The sequence below is a fragment of the Magallana gigas genome, chromosome 9 (assembly GCF_963853765.1).
Source record: "Magallana gigas chromosome 9, xbMagGiga1.1, whole genome shotgun sequence".
Taxonomy (NCBI): domain Eukaryota; kingdom Metazoa; phylum Mollusca; class Bivalvia; order Ostreida; family Ostreidae; genus Magallana; species Magallana gigas.
This window is the reverse complement of record NC_088861.1, coordinates 1,462,142-1,479,591: the sequence shown is the minus strand read 5'-3', so window position 1 is coordinate 1,479,591 and position 17,450 is coordinate 1,462,142. Positions and strand designations below refer to the sequence as shown.

General features: G+C 31.9%; 1 protein-coding gene across 1 annotated transcript in view; it reads left to right on the top strand.

The window, feature by feature from the left end:
- LOC105332667 (uncharacterized) overlaps positions 1-17,450 on the top strand; it is a 30,171-nt gene that overhangs the window by 11,853 nt on the left and 868 nt on the right. Inside the window, exons 8-34 of the mRNA XM_066071417.1 lie at positions 21-134; positions 1,705-1,818; positions 2,094-2,207; positions 3,126-3,239; positions 3,524-3,637; positions 3,825-3,938; positions 5,121-5,357; positions 6,668-7,033; positions 7,195-7,281; positions 7,453-7,547; positions 7,862-8,068; positions 8,456-8,536; positions 9,055-9,154; positions 10,412-10,534; positions 10,728-10,797; positions 10,980-11,073; positions 11,196-11,263; positions 11,417-11,531; positions 11,673-11,770; positions 12,090-12,192; positions 12,706-12,856; positions 12,990-13,059; positions 13,165-13,225; positions 14,103-14,188; positions 15,187-15,313; positions 16,320-16,361; positions 17,091-17,168. Of these exons, the coding sequence (XP_065927489.1) occupies positions 21-134; positions 1,705-1,818; positions 2,094-2,207; positions 3,126-3,239; positions 3,524-3,637; positions 3,825-3,938; positions 5,121-5,357; positions 6,668-7,033; positions 7,195-7,281; positions 7,453-7,547; positions 7,862-8,068; positions 8,456-8,536; positions 9,055-9,154; positions 10,412-10,534; positions 10,728-10,797; positions 10,980-11,073; positions 11,196-11,263; positions 11,417-11,531; positions 11,673-11,770; positions 12,090-12,192; positions 12,706-12,856; positions 12,990-13,059; positions 13,165-13,225; positions 14,103-14,188; positions 15,187-15,313; positions 16,320-16,361; positions 17,091-17,168 (3,143 nt within the window). The remainder of the gene's footprint in view (positions 1-20; positions 135-1,704; positions 1,819-2,093; positions 2,208-3,125; positions 3,240-3,523; positions 3,638-3,824; positions 3,939-5,120; positions 5,358-6,667; positions 7,034-7,194; positions 7,282-7,452; positions 7,548-7,861; positions 8,069-8,455; positions 8,537-9,054; positions 9,155-10,411; positions 10,535-10,727; positions 10,798-10,979; positions 11,074-11,195; positions 11,264-11,416; positions 11,532-11,672; positions 11,771-12,089; positions 12,193-12,705; positions 12,857-12,989; positions 13,060-13,164; positions 13,226-14,102; positions 14,189-15,186; positions 15,314-16,319; positions 16,362-17,090; positions 17,169-17,450) is intronic.

Below are 17,450 nucleotides of genomic sequence, written 5' to 3'. Positions count from 1 at the left end.
ATATGTTTATGAAATTGCAGATATTAACGAGTGTTTACCAGGTCCCTGTCAAAACAATGGAACTTGTACAGACCTGCTCAATGACTACAATTGCAGTTGTGTTCCTGGATTCAACGGAACAAAATGTGAAAACAGTACGTACTGCGTATGCCTAATTTGTTTTGAATGAATCACTATATCTTGTAAAGTGTTCGAGTTGTTCGTTGCTTGTAAATATCTTCTGAGTCAATCAAATGAAATATTGGTGTTAGGGGCACAGTCGATGGTGTTTTTCTTGTCGACACATGAGGTATCTAAGATGGAGCGAATGTAGCTTGAGATATGAGAGTTTGGGACTTTGTTATCAAAAGTAATCAGTAAAGTCTTATTCAGTATTGCAGTGAACAATGAGTCCTTCTCGCGTATTTGTCTAAAAATCGGGACTTGTACAAGAAAAAAATGCTATTGTGAAAATAGTGCCTACTGCGTATCATATACAGTGGGGCCTCAGATATCCGGACGCCAGATAACCGGACGCTTCAGTTTACGGACGATTTTATTTGGGAACAGATTTTTTTTATACGTTATTTTGTCTCATTTATCCGGAATTCCGCTTTCCGGATCCGGACGGTCTGTTTTACCACAAAATACTGATTTACTACTAATCTTGCTTCATTTAACCGGACGGTAAAATTTGATGATACCCTTCTCAGTACAAAGGATTACCCCTGTCAATTAAGTTTCACACCTTTTTTACGAGCTAGACCCTCATAAGTAGTATAAACACACTTACTTCAAAATCACAAAAATTGGAAAATTGCGAACAACAGTGTATCACACACATATCACACTTGGACACAAAGAATTTAGCTAGATTCGGTTGTCATTGTTGTCCGGTTAATATTTCATGACAAAATAATAAAATAAAGCAAAGTTCTTCTAAAAGCGTTCATATCAACAGACAACTCTAGCATGTGTTGCTATATGGAATGAAAAGCAAATAAACCTAGTATCAACACTGGGAGCCATTGTATACAAATACATTATCATTCATGACAACAATAGACACATTCCAGATATCCGGACGCTTCACCTATCCGGACGATTGGACTTGGGAACGAAAGCATCCGGATAACTGAGGCTCCACTGTACAGGGTATTTGTTTAAAATGCAATGTCACTTAAGATAGAATATATGGTTTGTAGTTGTTCCTTTATATGGTTCGTTCGGAATGTTGCCTTTGGTTTGTGAGATGATTTCAAAAGGAGATATTGGAAATGTGACATTTGTGTTGTGTAGTGTAAGAGGATAGATGCCTTTTACGATCATACTATTACATTTTGAAGACTACGAGATGCAGCACTGCAGAAGTCTAATTTATATTCAAATATAACGGAGTAATTTCATGAACGTATTAGTTGTATCAAACCGCACAAATGGTAAAGAATGTTATGTCAAACGTTCCGGAAATTTGAGTTTATTTATCCGGATTTATTTTTGTGTTCTTTCTTTGGTTAAGCAGCGTTCGCTATCTGTGATGGATTGACTGTTGTGTTTTCATTTCAAACTCTCAGATGCTATTAGAGGAGACAATTTATTAATTAAGAATAGGTTTTGGTTTTGAAGGATGAAAACGAATGTAGTAGCGAATGCAAAGAGTGGTGACCAACATATTTCATTTATATCACGATCAATGATTTTGTTTTTTAACTCCTGAAATTGCAGATATTGATGAGTGTTTCCCTGATCCCTGTCAAAACAACGCAACCTGTACAGACCTTATCAACGAGTACCACTGCAATTGTGTTCCTGGATATAATGGAACAAACTGCGAAAATGGTAAGTACTGCTAATGCGGTATTTGTTTCAGATCCAATGGTACACCATGCAAGGATTGCATTTTATTTGTAAGATGTTCAAGGTCTGTGAGTTGATGCACACCATTCTAGCTGTGGAGTGTGAGAAACAAATATTGATGTGTCTTCAAGTGTTTGATTAATATATCATGGTAGTGACGATCGATGAAGTTGCAAATGTCACATGACACATATGAGGACGAGACTTTAAAGATTTCTGTTTCCCTGGGAATAACAAATATGTTTATGAAATTGCAGATATTGACGAGTGTTTACCAGGTCCCTGTCAGAACAATGGAACTTGTACAGACCTGCTCAATGACTACAATTGCAGTTGTGTTCCTGGATTCAACGGAACAAATTGCGAAAACAGTACGTTCTGCGTATGGGTAATTTGTTTTGAATGAAACGCTGTAAATTGTAATATGTTCGAGTTGTTAACTGCTTGTATATATTTTCTTAATGAATCAAATGAAATATTGGTGTTTGCACCGGAGTCGAATATTTTGTGCCGACACATGAGGTATATAGAATGCAGCAAATTCAGCTTGAAATATAAGATTTCGGGACCTTGTTATCAATAGTAATCAGTAGAGTCTTATTAAGTATTGTAGTGAACAATGAGTCCCTCTCGGGTGTTTTTCTAAAAATCGGGAATTGAAATGAAAAAGTGCCATTGTTAAAAAGTTCTATTGGTATCTTATACACGGTATTTAATTACAGTGAAAGGGCACCAACGATTTAAATATATGCTTGTAGTTGTTGTTTTTTATGGTTCGTTCGGAATGTTGCCTTCGGTTTGTGAGTCAATTTCAAATGGAGGTATAGGAAATGTGACATTTTTGTTGTGTAGCGTAAGAGGATATATACTTTTTACGTTCACCCGGTCACATATTTAAGACTATACGCTTTGAGACTTAGATTATTCAGGCAATGTAACTTGTGGAGGTCTAACTGCTATTTTTATGAAACGGTTAAATTTCATAGACGTGTTTGTTGGATCAAACTGCACAAATGGTAAAGACTGTTTTGTCAGACGTACCTGAAATTTGAGTATATCTATCTAATTTTATTTTTTTTTCTTTGGTTAAGCAGCGTTTGCTATCTGTGATAGATTGACTGTTGTGTTTCAAACTCTCAGATGCTATTAGAGGAGACGATTTTCTAGCTTAGAGTATCATTGTTTTTGAAGACTGAAAGCAAATGTAGTAGTAAATGCAAACAGTGGTGACCAACATATTTCAATTATTTCTGATCAACATTTTTTTTTTTGAAATCATGAAATTGCAGATATTGATGAGTGTTTCCCTGATCCCTGTCAAAACAACGGAACCTGTACAGACCTGGTGAACGAGTACCACTGCAATTGTGTTCCTGGAATTAATGGAACGAACTGTGAAAATGGTAAGAACTTTTAAAGAAGTATTTGTTTAAGATCAAACTGTACAAAATGGAAAGATGGTATTAATATTTTTAATATTATTTTATTCATTCTATTTGAAAGACATTAAGTTATTTTTAGTTGATTACAGTGTGTACCTTTTCCTTTAAAACTGAAAATATTTGTGTGCAGTATGTTTATCAAAAATTGCAGTCATTCTTTTTTACTTGTTTTGATAATTATGCACTTGACGCAGTCATTCTTTTTTACTTGTTTTTATTAAAAATGCACTTGAAAATTATTTTAGATATCAATGACTGCCGAGCAGACGTTTGTCGAAACAATGGAACTTGTATAGACCTTGTAAACGTTTACCAATGTGTTTGTGTCGCAGGGTTCAATGGAACAAATTGTGAATACAGTAAGCAGTATGATTGTGCATACATTCCCCATGATTGGATATTAAAAAAATACAAATTTAAATGTTTCCTCAAGTGTTTGATTATTGACGATTACTTGGGATTCAAATATCCTTTGGAGCATATGATGACCAAAGTTTAAAGATTTCTGTTTCTCTTGAATTAACAAATATCTTTATGACATTGCAGATATTGACGAGTGCTCCCCAGGTCCCTGTCAAAACAATGGAACCTGTACAGACCTGGTCAGTGACTACTCTTGTAGTTGTGTTCCTGGATTCAACGGAAAGAATTGTGAAATCAGTACGTATTGCATATGTTTAGTGTGTTATGAATGAAATTTTATGATTCTTAAGGTACATGTACGAGGTTGCTTTCAATTATCTTCTCTGTTTCCCAAATCAAAAGTAAAATTTTGACGTTTTTATAATTTTATGCTGGTTGGTTTGTCGAAGAAGTCTCTCCTAATCGATTTCGGATGTTGATATTGTAAACAAAAGTTATAAAAGTAATGAAGAAATAATGCTCAGAACTGTCTTATACGCTCTTAAACATATACAAGCACAATTTCTTCGTTACACGGCCGCTCAAAAGTGTTAAAGAGTAGGCTATAAAAACGATGTTTACAATGATCTCGAAAACGATACTGAATTTCTAAACAGTTGTTAAACAAAATATATAAAAAACAACAAGAGCTTTCAGTTGTCATCAAGGGACTGGCTCTTCTTAATAGGGGCGGAGAGTAACTTTTATTCCCAATTTTTTTGTAATACTATATAGCAGAAATTATGTTCGTGGTAACGTTTTTTACCTATGGAATATCACTCATTACTCTTTGTTTTGTAATCTAGGATTTTAAATGACAAAAAGTCGAATATTTTGATCTTTAATATCGCAAAGTAAAGAATGGAAAATGACAATAACAAACTGTCAAACATCTCAAAAATCCATAAAACGAAATCCAAATTCAAAGCAGAGGAACACAGACCTCTAAAACTGATAGAGGTAGGATCAGGTGGCTAGGATGAGTGAGCATCCTCTGCTGACCGGTTACACTCGCCATGTGCTCTTTGTCGTATTCAGGAAAAAACCCGGAAAAGTCCGTAGACAATTAGGTGATTTATTATGGTGTAACAATTAGTATGAAAAAAGTCTCGTTTCAAATTTTAACAATTTGGAAAGTTAAAATCGAAGAAAAGATGTTCAAAATAAAGCGATTAACAATATGAAATCATTTGTAACATGGTCCCTCAAATGAGTTAAAGATTGCCCCCTTAAACATTTTTTAAATGTCGAAAAAGGTAAATGAATTCTGATCCCTGTCAGCTGACATCATATCAATGGGACTGGCCCCTAAATGTCTAATGTTTGTCATCTTTAGATTTTACACTTGATACAAAGTAGTCTCTAATCCTTTTATTGAACACTGCATTTTTTTATTATTCGATAATAGGTATGGTACATAAAAAGAATTTGCTTTTTCAGATAGTGTGTTGGCAGTAGCAGTAGATTCATCGCCTTTTGTGGAGGAAGAAAATGGGCTGATAGCCTGCAGCTATATTTCACACCGCAATGCATCTATCAACAATCTTCATTTTAACTGGACAAAGAATGGACTTGTGATATCTAACTCAAATTCTCACGTGATTCATTCAACGTGCCATATGAATTTATCCTGCGTGTCCACTCTTACCATAACAAAGGTTGACATTTTGACAGAAGGTCAGTTTTAAATTTCATTTCATTTAGCATGATTACGCACAGAAAGAGAGAGAGAGAGAGAGAGAAAGAGAGAGAGAGAGAGAGTATCTCTGATATACCCATTAATTTACTGAAACCAATTTAACATGGGGAGAGGTCATCATAGAATTCAAACCTACGAATATTTCTGATAATAAAATTCATTTGAGCAATTGCTCTCGTTGAATTCCCTTCTCTCAGAGCTTGCGAGAATTGTTTATGTGTATCTTGCTGTAATAATTTTCAGGAAGTAGATCTGTGTTTTCCCGAGTAGGCTGGGTCGTGTTGATTTTATATTTTCGGGGCAGGTGGTCCGGAGCGGGGTGTTTGTGGTCTGGGGTTTGCTAAGAGGATAACGGTGGGTCAGAGATACTTATAAATCGAAGATGTTTCAGACCTAAACAAAACTTTTTCATTACCTCAACATTTGTGTTCCCAATAACGTAGTAATACATTTGCAATTATCATAAAGAAACATTATGAACAATTGCAATTGTTACCGTGTTTTGAGAAAAAAAAACCCAGATTATTTGCCTCAGGTATATTTTTTTTATATATCATTCTCAACCGTTAAAAAGTCATTTTTTAAATTGTTCTTTAATATATCACTTTGGAAGTGAATGTAACTCACTATTAAAAAATCGTGGATTGAAAATGGAACATTTTATTTTATTCTGTTGCCTAAAACAGCGTAGCACAATACCTAACCGCGACAAGTTTTGAAATTTAAACATTACAATTCCCATTTTAGTTTATTCAAAAATTGAGTGATTATAATCAAAATTATTTCCATTGACCATATTGCTAAGTCACTTCACGAAGACAATTATTGTTGTGATATTGTATTAAATTCAAAAGTTACGCTGATTTCACAAATTAAAAAAATCTCCTAATCGTTTGCTGATTTACAATTTCAACAAATTAACATTTAAAATGTTGTTTCATTTTTTCGTAACGTAACAGTTTTCATTTGTATAGTACAAATATAAATACGTGGAAATATAACATCAACTTCATAATAATGTGTCATTATGAGCACTGCCTTGGCATTGTTTGCGAATTAATAACTAATGCAGATTCCTGATTAAACGTAAGGAATTAATATCCACAAGAAAAAAAAACTGTGAAAAGCACATCTGGCATATTTTTTTAAATAAATCTAAAATAATAATAATAATACAAAGTATAACCCCCTCCCCCCAAAATATCATTCTCCCGGTACATATATTCTGTTGTATCACATGACTCACGTTGATACCGATGTATTCTAATCATTTCTACTATCATTTTAGGGCAGTATACTTGCAACGTAAAAGAAGAAATTCAGGGAATAATATTTAGAGGGCAAATGACAACGCAGATAAATATAAAGCAAAAACCCATTCTCGTGATTAAACCTATTCGTTCATCTGTGGAGGAAGGAAGTCCTTTCAATGTTAATTGTTACGTCACAAACAAGAAAAATGCATATATAAAGAATGGCACGGATATCAAAATGTGTGTGAACAAGACAGAAATAAAGTGTCAATACAATTCTAATCACAACTTTACCTGTAATTTTACTGCGGCGTCTAATGTTACCGTTGAATGCAAACTGAGAAGTAATTGCTCCAGTAGTTCCTCAGAATTATTCTCTGCAATCACTGTCTTGAAGAAAGGTAGAGTAACTCTCACACACACACACTCTCTCTCTCTCTCTCTCTCTCTCTCTCTCTCTCTCTCTCTCTCTCTCTCTCTCTCTCTCTCTCTCTCTCTCTTATGAAACATTGAAAACTACAGTTGCACATTTCTTTATGCAAAACTTATCCTATGTGTTCAGGTGAAAAACTCTGTCAAAAGGAAGGTGACTGGCCAACAACGCAAGCAGGACAGGAAGCAATAATCCCATGTCCAAACGGGTATTCGGGTAATAAATTAGACTTTAATTTAGAAGATACAAATATATGTCTCAAAAGAAATATATTTTTGCAATTAAAATGTTGCATTATCAAAAGTTTGAACAAAATGAGATTCTGATTCTTTTTTATACCATTACAGCAGAAAATCTTAACTATCAAATTGTTTTTTATTATTATAGGTGAAAAAACTAGAAAATGCTTAATACTTGGATCATGGGCAACCGTAATAAATTCAGATGGCTGTAAAAAAGAAGAGCTTGAAAAGATCGAAAACGTAATAATTTAATAAGGTTTCCGCACCTTTGTGAAAGTTTCGCATATAATTTTAAGCGGCGATATTTCTTTGAGATTTGTAATTTTAGCATGCATTCAACGTTAAGATAATCACAGCGAACAAGATTTTATTCGAGTTTTTTTCCAGTTTTTATAACTGTTCATAAAAAGAACTTAATTGATGTTAAATTACGTCTTTAAAACCAATCCGTCAGTGGCTATTATGATTATAATTCGCAGAAATTATCAGAATTAATTTTAATATAAATCAATTCAGTAATTCTAAAGATATAACTCAATACATTGTGCTTCCAGCTCCTCAATGATACCACAGAGTTAACCGAGAATGCATTAGAATCATCTTTATCGTCGATTTCATCAATCGTCAACAACTCCATCACCTCTTCCAATGATAATGACGTTGCTCACAATGACATCATACAAAGTGTGGACCTGATATCTACCATATCTGAAAAAACAGTCAATTTTACAAACCAAGCTTCAGCCAACAAAACAACACAGGTAATGCTTATTTCTCTGAACATACTCTCGACAAAAGATTGGACGTTACATAAGAAGTGTAAGAAGTCCTGTGGTATTATAAAAAAAATTCGTTAGATTTTTTTGTTTAACATACAACCGTAAATAAAAGAGAAAACAGACAGACAGATTCTGGAATGCAAGTTAACGTGGTTGAATAAATTGCCATTAGTTGTTTGGAAAATAACTTAAGCTGTACACATGTAAGAGTTAAAATATATTAAATTATTGTTAAAAAACCAAATCATGCAGATTTGTAAAATAAAAAAAACAACCTTATTTCAGTGTATAATGCATCAATGTTTCATAATTCTATTCTTATAAATCATTCACATGAAAGTCTGATTTGATATAACATTTTTTACACAGGTATTTATGGGAGTCGTTAGCGATATACTTGACAATGGAAAAAATCAAGTGAAAGCTAAAAATAAAACCAAGGAAAAAGAGGTAGTTATTTCAATATAGTAATTAAAATCAATGCAAATGAAAATCAAAGTGATTTTAAACTAATATTTGTATAAAGCAGATACTTACTTCAGGAAATAAATGTTTTTATCCCTATTGAATACAATTCTGTCTTGTTACGATAATAAGACAAAAGTTTTAAAATCTAATTGGTCTAAATAAATGTATTACAAAACATATATAATGATCTTCAAGTTGGTTAAATTTTTTTCCAAAAAATATCTATAGTAATACAAATGATAAAATGTAATATTTTTGATTGGATACAGTTTTCAGCTTACATTTGAATTTTTTATCACTCGCTTTTAAGGTCCTTATTTTCACTGTCAATTATTTAACAGACTCAGATATAAACTTTAAAATGTTGGCAATACTTTTTCTTATTAAGTACGGTCGATTTGTTATGTTTAATAAATAAAATATTTTATTTACCCTTTAAATGATATTTGATATTCATTAAGCATATGTCAAAAACTCATAACAATATAAATTGTTTGCAGGTTACGAGCAAAATATTATCATCGGTGAACAAGTTTGCGAAATCTGTGACCAAGGCCTTACAAGTTAATCAATCAGTAACTGTCAACAAGACTAACATGCGTAAGAAAGATTTATTTTATTTATCTTAAGATATACAGTGGGGCCTTAGATATCCGGACGCCAGATAACCGGACGCTTAAGTTTACGGACGATTTTATTTGGGAACAGATTTTTTATACATTATTTTGTCCCATTTATCCGGAATTCCGCGTTCGGAATCCGGACGGTCTGTTTTTACCACAAAACACTGATTTACTATTAATCTTGCTTCATTTAACCGGACGGTAAGATTTGATAATACCCTACTCAGTACAAAAGATTACCCCTGTTAATTAAGTTTCACACCTTTTTACGTGCTTGACCCTTATGAGTAGCTTGTATAAACGCACTGACCTCCCAAATCACTTTCAAAAATTGGAAAATTGCAAACAACCGTGTATCACACACATATCACACTTGGACACAAAGAATTTAGCTAGATTCGGCTATCATTATTGTCCGGTTAATATTTCATGCCACAATAATAAAATAAAGCAGAGATCTTTATATCTAAAAACGTTCATATAAGCAGACAACTCTAGCATGTGTTGCTATATGGTATAAAAGGCAAAAAAACCCGAGTATCAACACTGGGAGCCATTGTATACAAATACATTATCATTCATGAAAACAATAGACACATTTCAGATATCCGACGATTCACCTATCCGGGCGATTGGACATGGGAACGAAAGCGTCCGGATAACTGAGGCTCCACTGTACAACCCTATAAAACATTCATTACTCTGTTGCTTGGTATCTTAACTTTCAAAGTTCAAGCCTTTTATCTAACTAAAAATACTCTTTAAACGAAATCTAGATCGAATCATCACACTTTGAATACCACAGAGTCATAAATATGCGTATATCATAAACTTGATTGCTTTGACTTTGCAAATGTTTTATTGTTGAAAAAGTTGACATATATTCTCTCTGGAAATTGAAACTACTGTACAGAGTAATACCCGAGGAATACGTTAAAATCAGTAAATTTCAGGTATTGTCAGGCTCACTCGGATGCGATTTCGTAAATTGCTTCTGTGTGTAACGAATGATGAGTTCGATTCTTAATTTGTTTGGAATGTTTTTTCATGTGACAGGTTAACTCCACTAAATCTACAAATATGAAGCATAATAAAAAAATTGAACCCACAGTAGCACAAAAAAATTCTCAGAGAAGAAACGTTGAATTAATTTCAATGTGAAAACTCAACTGACAGATTTGATCAAATATATCCTGGTGTTTAATACCTATCATGTTTTATTTATATTGCACAGTTTTAAGCATAGAAAAAATTGCAAAAACTACTGATATCAAGTTTCCAAAGAAAACAGAAGGCAACAGTCAACAGCTAACAACCCATTTCACATTGCCAAGTGAAGCTTTAGGAGATATTATAGGTAATTATTAATTGGGGTTTAATAGATCTTGATGTTATTTTATTTCTTACGAAAGGTTTAAGCCTAACATCAAAATAAGAAGCATAATATAAAATAAATATTTGATAATAAGTTAACTGTATATACTGGATTGTGTCATAAATATGACTAAGCTTGCATTACAATCAATCACTTCATCAATCGATCTTTTTAGGAGACGGTGTTGCGTTCACGGCTGTTAAGTATGATAACATTGGCTCCGAGTTCCTCTCTGGAAATGAAACGTACGTTTCATAATTTCAATAAACATTTATCAACCCTCAGCAAAAAAAAAAAATCTAATTCTGATCAAATATTTCAACCCCATGTATTGTTGGCATATCCATCAGTCTGTTTGTAAATAAAATATTAATGACTTGAACAGAACCTTGCTTACTATTTACATAGTCTGTCTTTTTCAATACAGGAGTATTGGTTCAAGCGTTTTGTCTCTTACCGTTGACGGATTGATTTCAACGAATCTTAATGAAAACATCACACTTTCATTCCAAAGGAGAAATGTACGACCGTATTCATTATCTGTTTTGCAGAACTAGTAATTCTTGAAATCTTGTTAAAAATTTGAAAAGAAAACTAGTTTGTTAAACGTGTATATTTAAGTGCATATGTTGTTTTTCAAAAGGTTTCTAACAGTACTACTAGTTCTCCAAATTGTGTCTTCCTGTCAGAAGACCGGAATAATTTAGTCAGGTTAGATTTTAAGACATAATTGCTCACAGAAATTCAAAAAATTTCAGCAGCTTTTTCATTAAAAAAAACTGTGATCCTTTTACAATGGTATTTTTTTCTCTCTTTTTCTTCTTCTGTCTCTGTTTTTGTTTACAATCAACATTTATTTTTTAGTGTATGGAACACGTCTGGATGCTCCTTAAAAAGCTTCACCGACACTCAGGTTACATGCACGTGCAACCATCTAACCAACTTTGCCATTCTGATGAGTCTGACCAAGACTCCCAGTGTAAATAATTTGACTAATATTATTCAATACAATATAATTGTGTTTTGTTTTTTAATAATTTTGCGGTCATTATGTTTAGTATTTTTAGTTGGCGTGTTCTGTAGGTTGTCATTAAAAAAAATCAATTACATTAATTTCTAGAGCCATTCGCAAGCATTGACATTAATTACCTACATTGGATGCAGTTTTTCAGTCCTAGGAGCTTTGGCCACTATAGTCATTTATCTTTACTTTTGGAGGTATTTTTATTTTTTTCAAAATCATTTAAAAAATAATGTGTTTTATCTACAACTTAACGTGATAAAAAGGACCCCTAAAGTTAACTTACATTTGACCAGACTGGAACTCAATAACCACATGAAAATTACATGTAAGTTTTTGAGCTTTTAATTATCGTTTAATTCAAATGTTAAGCCTTAGAATGCAGTTTAATTTTCAATATTATTCCAATATTTTATATGGATATTTTTATCCATTTTGGTTGAAATAACCTTAATTTGGCCATGGATATATATATGTTTCTAAATGTTAAATTATTTAATGTTGATTTGTTTTTAGGTACTTGAAGAATCGTCGGTCTGTACTTATTATCAATCTCTGTCTAGCGCTTTCCATTGCATATCTGTTGTTCCTAACAGTTTTGGATCAAACCAATGATACAGTAAATATTTTTAAAAAATGTTTGAGAAACAAATATTGTGTAAGAAAAAGCTTTGTAGTCTTTGTAAAATAACATATGATCGATTGTTATCCGACAATGATATGTTTCATTTAGATAAAAAAAAAACAGGTCCTTGTTCACTTATCTAGGAATTTAAGGCTGCAAACATACACGTTTTCTTTTCGTATGTTTACTATGTTTTATTCGTGACAGAAATTAGTAAATGAATGGTTAAAAGTAAGTAAGTAAGTAAATAGACACTGTTCTTCATTTACACAAATGATAAAATATTAATGTTACAGGGTAATGTATAAATATGAACCTAATATATACTGTAAATTCCTTATATTATGGCGAGATTTTAAAATCCGCGAAGGATGCTTCTCGCGATTTTACGCGGATATTATTTCCTCGCGTTTAATTAGGAATTTACAGTACATGTTATCAGTATGTTTCATCAGTGAATAGTCCTTGCAGTTTATAATTGGTGATACGTAGACTTGCCATTTCTAGGTGGGGTGCAGTGTTATTGCAGCTCTGCTGCAGTACTTTTTCCTCGCCATGTTTTGCATCATGTTAGCGCTTGGAATCGACCTGGCTATCGCTGTATTGGATGTTTTCAGTTCAAGATCTAGTTCCGGCCTCTTGCTACTTTTAGGCTGGGGTATCTTTCTTTTACATTGTTATTATAAATTTGACAAAGTATGCAATAAGCTTGACAATTTAAAGTTTGGATTGTGTATTATTTGAGATATGTTTTGGAAAATAGATATATTGTATAATATTTTCACAAATAGGCCTGCCTGCTGCGATTGTTGGAATAACCCTACTGTCAACAAACGTAGGTGGTTATGGAGATGAAACACTGTGAGTAGTTATATTACGTTCTGACATTTTCACTAAATTCTTTAAGCATAATGTATTAAAGTACACATCAACGAATAATTTATCGTACTTTTTTCTGATTTGCAGTTGTTGGTTGAGAAATGATACACTTTTTGGATTTATTGGTCCAGCCTTGGCAATAATCTTGGTAAAATTATATTTGACACAATAAGGGATTTCATATTTTTTTATATTATGCCATTACGCAATTTATAGAAAACGAAACAACATCAGTCAAACCAAAAATAACAAAAAGAAAACACTACTTTCAAGCTGCTATGTTTATTTACCAAATTGAAATTAGGTTTCCTGTGCAATCTATTGTATTTAAAAAATTTTAAAAAAAACTATATATATATATATATATATATATATATATATATATATATATATATATATATATATATATATATATATATATGTGGTTTTTTTTTTTTTTTTGCTTTTATCCAAACCTGACACTGGGAATGGGTTGGTAGAGGATGGCTATCACCACAATTTATTTAGTTCCAGCGGGTTGTGGGCGGTTTAATGTTATATAGAATTTATTTGAAAATTAGGGGGGAGGGGGTTGGGCTGGGGCTGGGGTTTGGACTGTATGCAAATGAATTATACCTTAACACATGAACGTTGTTTTTTTTACAGCTAGAAACAAATTCATAGACTAACTAGAGAAATCGGAGATTTTTCATGCATGTACTATGAGACCTTAGTATCTGAAAGTGTCTAGAGATAATATTGAGATATAACTGTTTTTGTGATAAGAATATTAAGCAGTGAAGGGGACATCTTTGAATACGAAAAAATAATCAACGAACGATAATCCCAATTTTCGGAAGCAATTAAAAAGTATCTTACTTGTCTCTTTGGTTTTCTTTGAAGTAGTATCTTTCTTGCAATATTTTTGTTTGGAAATTGTTGCATAGGTTAGAAATTTGGCCCATCATTCTTTTGTTAATAAAGAGCAATGTTCTCTTTTATTTTTGATATGATATTTAAATACATATGTTAACTTTACATTTCAGGTTAATTTTATAATTCTTATCATCGTTATGAAAACGATGTTTTCTTCGTCATTTATGCTGAAGAAAACTGTAAAAGAGAAAACGATGTGAGTATTAAAAAATTACCGTGTTTGTGAAAGTAAGTCGATATGTTTGATCTACAAAAAAGAGTTTTTTTAAAATTTATTAACTAATAACATGTATACTAACCAAACAATCAAAGTTTAAGTTAATGAATAGTTGCAACATTTTCAAGTGTCTTCCTCTGTTACACTACGAATCAATTTTATAACGATTCATCAATGACTATTTTCATATTTAATCGTACAACTGCTGAACATATAAGTAATAATGGAATCATTATTAAAATATTATGTGATGGTCAGAGGCGGTCGGAATGATCAAATCTATCATTAAGCCCTTCGGGACTTCTTGGATTTGACCCCCTCCCCCGACGTATTTAATCACCTCATAATATAAAAGAATTCGAGTTTAACTGAAATATTTGTCAAATGCATATGTTCAGCTCATATTGCGGTGTAGATAATATTTGTAAATATAATGATTTTTTGTTATTGAACTGTGATGACGTCACAAGTTTTTTCTTTTCTTATTTTTTTTTTTAAATGCCTTTGGTAGTTTTGCAATGAAAAATCTCATAAACATGATTTAAACACAGGATAACTACTGGCTAATGGTTTGCGATGGTATATGATTTATACTCAGCTCGTTGAATGATTTCCTTCACCACCATTGGAATAGAAAACACACAACTCGTTAGATAAAATTCATGTTCGATATCAAAAATCTATAATATTTAACCTCAAGAGCTATATTGGTTAATTTCAATTTCTATAAAAATGTTTCAACTTGAACAGTTATTTGTATTAAATAGGCCATTACCTGTATGTACGTTTGGGTGTGAAATGAAAAAAGTTAATTAAAAAAATCCTATATCATCACAAACCATGAGAGATCAAATATTAATCTTAAGATCGTTAATTATAAAACAATTATTACTTCGTACACGTTATTTGTTTCGTTGCATTGTAATATGTGATGTTTATTTTCTTTATACAATGCACTATTTTTTTCTACATCACAGAAGCGGCTTACGAGGGATGTGTGCGTTACTGCCCACGCTTGGATTAACGTGGGTTTTTGGAGTTTTGTCTCTTGGAGGAGCCGCCGTTGTATTTCAATATTTATTTTCTATATTTAATTCTCTTCAGGTAAGTGAAAAAGGGATTCTTTTTTTTTTATGTGAATGATGTTCAAAATGTATAGTATAATCTAATTTATTTTTTGGAAAATTGTCCGTAAATAAAAACTTATCTTCAAACATAAGTTTCCAATTAAAACCCGAAACGCACCAGTTTCTATTTTCTCAGAATACCGAATATTTTTATTTGTCTAATTTAAAAAGTTGTTACAATAATCTAGTGGTTAAGAGGCTCGGGGATTGTGACCATTTTCCTACTCTTAATCTCCCTTAAAATAGGAGAGCTCTATATGAGTATATAGCTGAATAATTATTTTTCAGAAGTATGTTGATTGCCTGTTTTCTTTTTTAAACGAGAGTGTTTAAGCTAAAGACATCATATCTAATAAATAAGGAAGATATGATGGTTAGTATACTGCGGAATCTTTAAAATTCGTGGGGGGGGGGCAATTTTGGTGGATTGCTCAAATTTTACAGGCTTGTGTGGACGTAATTTCGTGTATTTTCGTATACATACATGAGAAATATGACTTTATAGCCCTAATTTATTCATTCATGGGAGATGTTAATTTGTGGATGAGAGGTACCCACGAATTCCACGAAAATTGAGCCACCACGAGATCTAATGATTCCACAGTATCGGCCGCTACTCCTCATTAAGTGAAATAAACAAAATGGTGGTCAAAATTGTTATTTTTATAAACTAGATGTATAATATTTTGATAAATATTGTTTCACAGAAAATGATAAGTAAATAGTTCTTATTTCTTTATTAATGTCCTACATGTGCATGTAATATGTGAAAATCATTTTTGGCGAAATATATTCACTTATCTAGCTACCTTGCAACTTTATTGAAGATAATTTTGTTGAATCTTAATTATGGATACAAAAAGTTAAACTTAAATATTTATTTCTTCAAAAGTTGAAGGACATTGGTTCTTCCCACTTTCAATTTATTTTTTATGAAAGGTATAAGTTAACAATGCTTTCAGCTATGTTCTTTTTTTTTACAGGGCCTATTTATATTTATTTTCCATGTCCTACTGAATACCCAGGTACATGTTTATTTACATTGTATTTGATTCATATGATGAAACTTGGAAAAAATGTTTTTATTATTAAAGATTGAAACATATCTTACATGTAAATATAGTAAAACCTATCAGAAAATAATGATAGTATGAATCTTAGAGGTTTTGGTGGTTAAGGATATTAATAACATGGTCCGATAAGAAAACAGTTGGCATTAAACCAAAATAATGGTACAACCTTATTAAATAATTATATTTCATTTGACTTAATTTTTGTGCAGTCAATGGGTTCCATTTACCAAGAAAAACTATTATCCAACAAATCACAAAACGCAAATTGTGCATTGTATAATTCTCGAAAGTACGTCCCTTTTGAAATAATTCATTTCACAAACATTATGCAGTCATCAATTAATTTGGTTCCAAAGTGTATTCTTAAAATGATCTTATTTCTTTATTTAAAACCTCTCAATGACTAGTATTTTTAACCCATCGACATCTTTAAGAGACGTAGTATTTATTACAAAAACTTTGTCAGCAAAAATGTTTAATGTGTTCCTTGCATTTCTTTAGACCGATTAACAATGGCAAGATTGGATATTGTAACCAAACATGATTCAAAATTTCAAATTACAAGTTCTTTTATGAATTTACAGTAATTAATGAATATTGTCATATGTTATCATATTGTATATTACAATTAAAATAAAATATGCAAGTGTCGGCATGTTCTAAACATACAATTATTAATAGGTTCGGCAAGCAGTATCAAGGAAAGTGAAGAAATATGAATCAAGAACATTATCAACAAAAACATCAAAAAGCAAATTTGTAAGTTTACATTTTTTCTACATTTAAAAAGTTACGTAAGGTATTTTATTCAGTTGCGGATCTTTTCGTGAAATACGATTTGTGCTGGATTCATTTTACAACCCCTAGTCAAAAGACTAAATAAAAAATATCATCACTTTGCATCACACGTCGACATTTTTGTCTATTTTCGTAAATTCCTGTAGCTGAGCTTATTAAGTTGTTGTACGTTGTTACTTTCTGATTAGCTTTAATAGCATGAATTACATCAGTCATCTGTCAATATTAGAATTATTTTTCAAA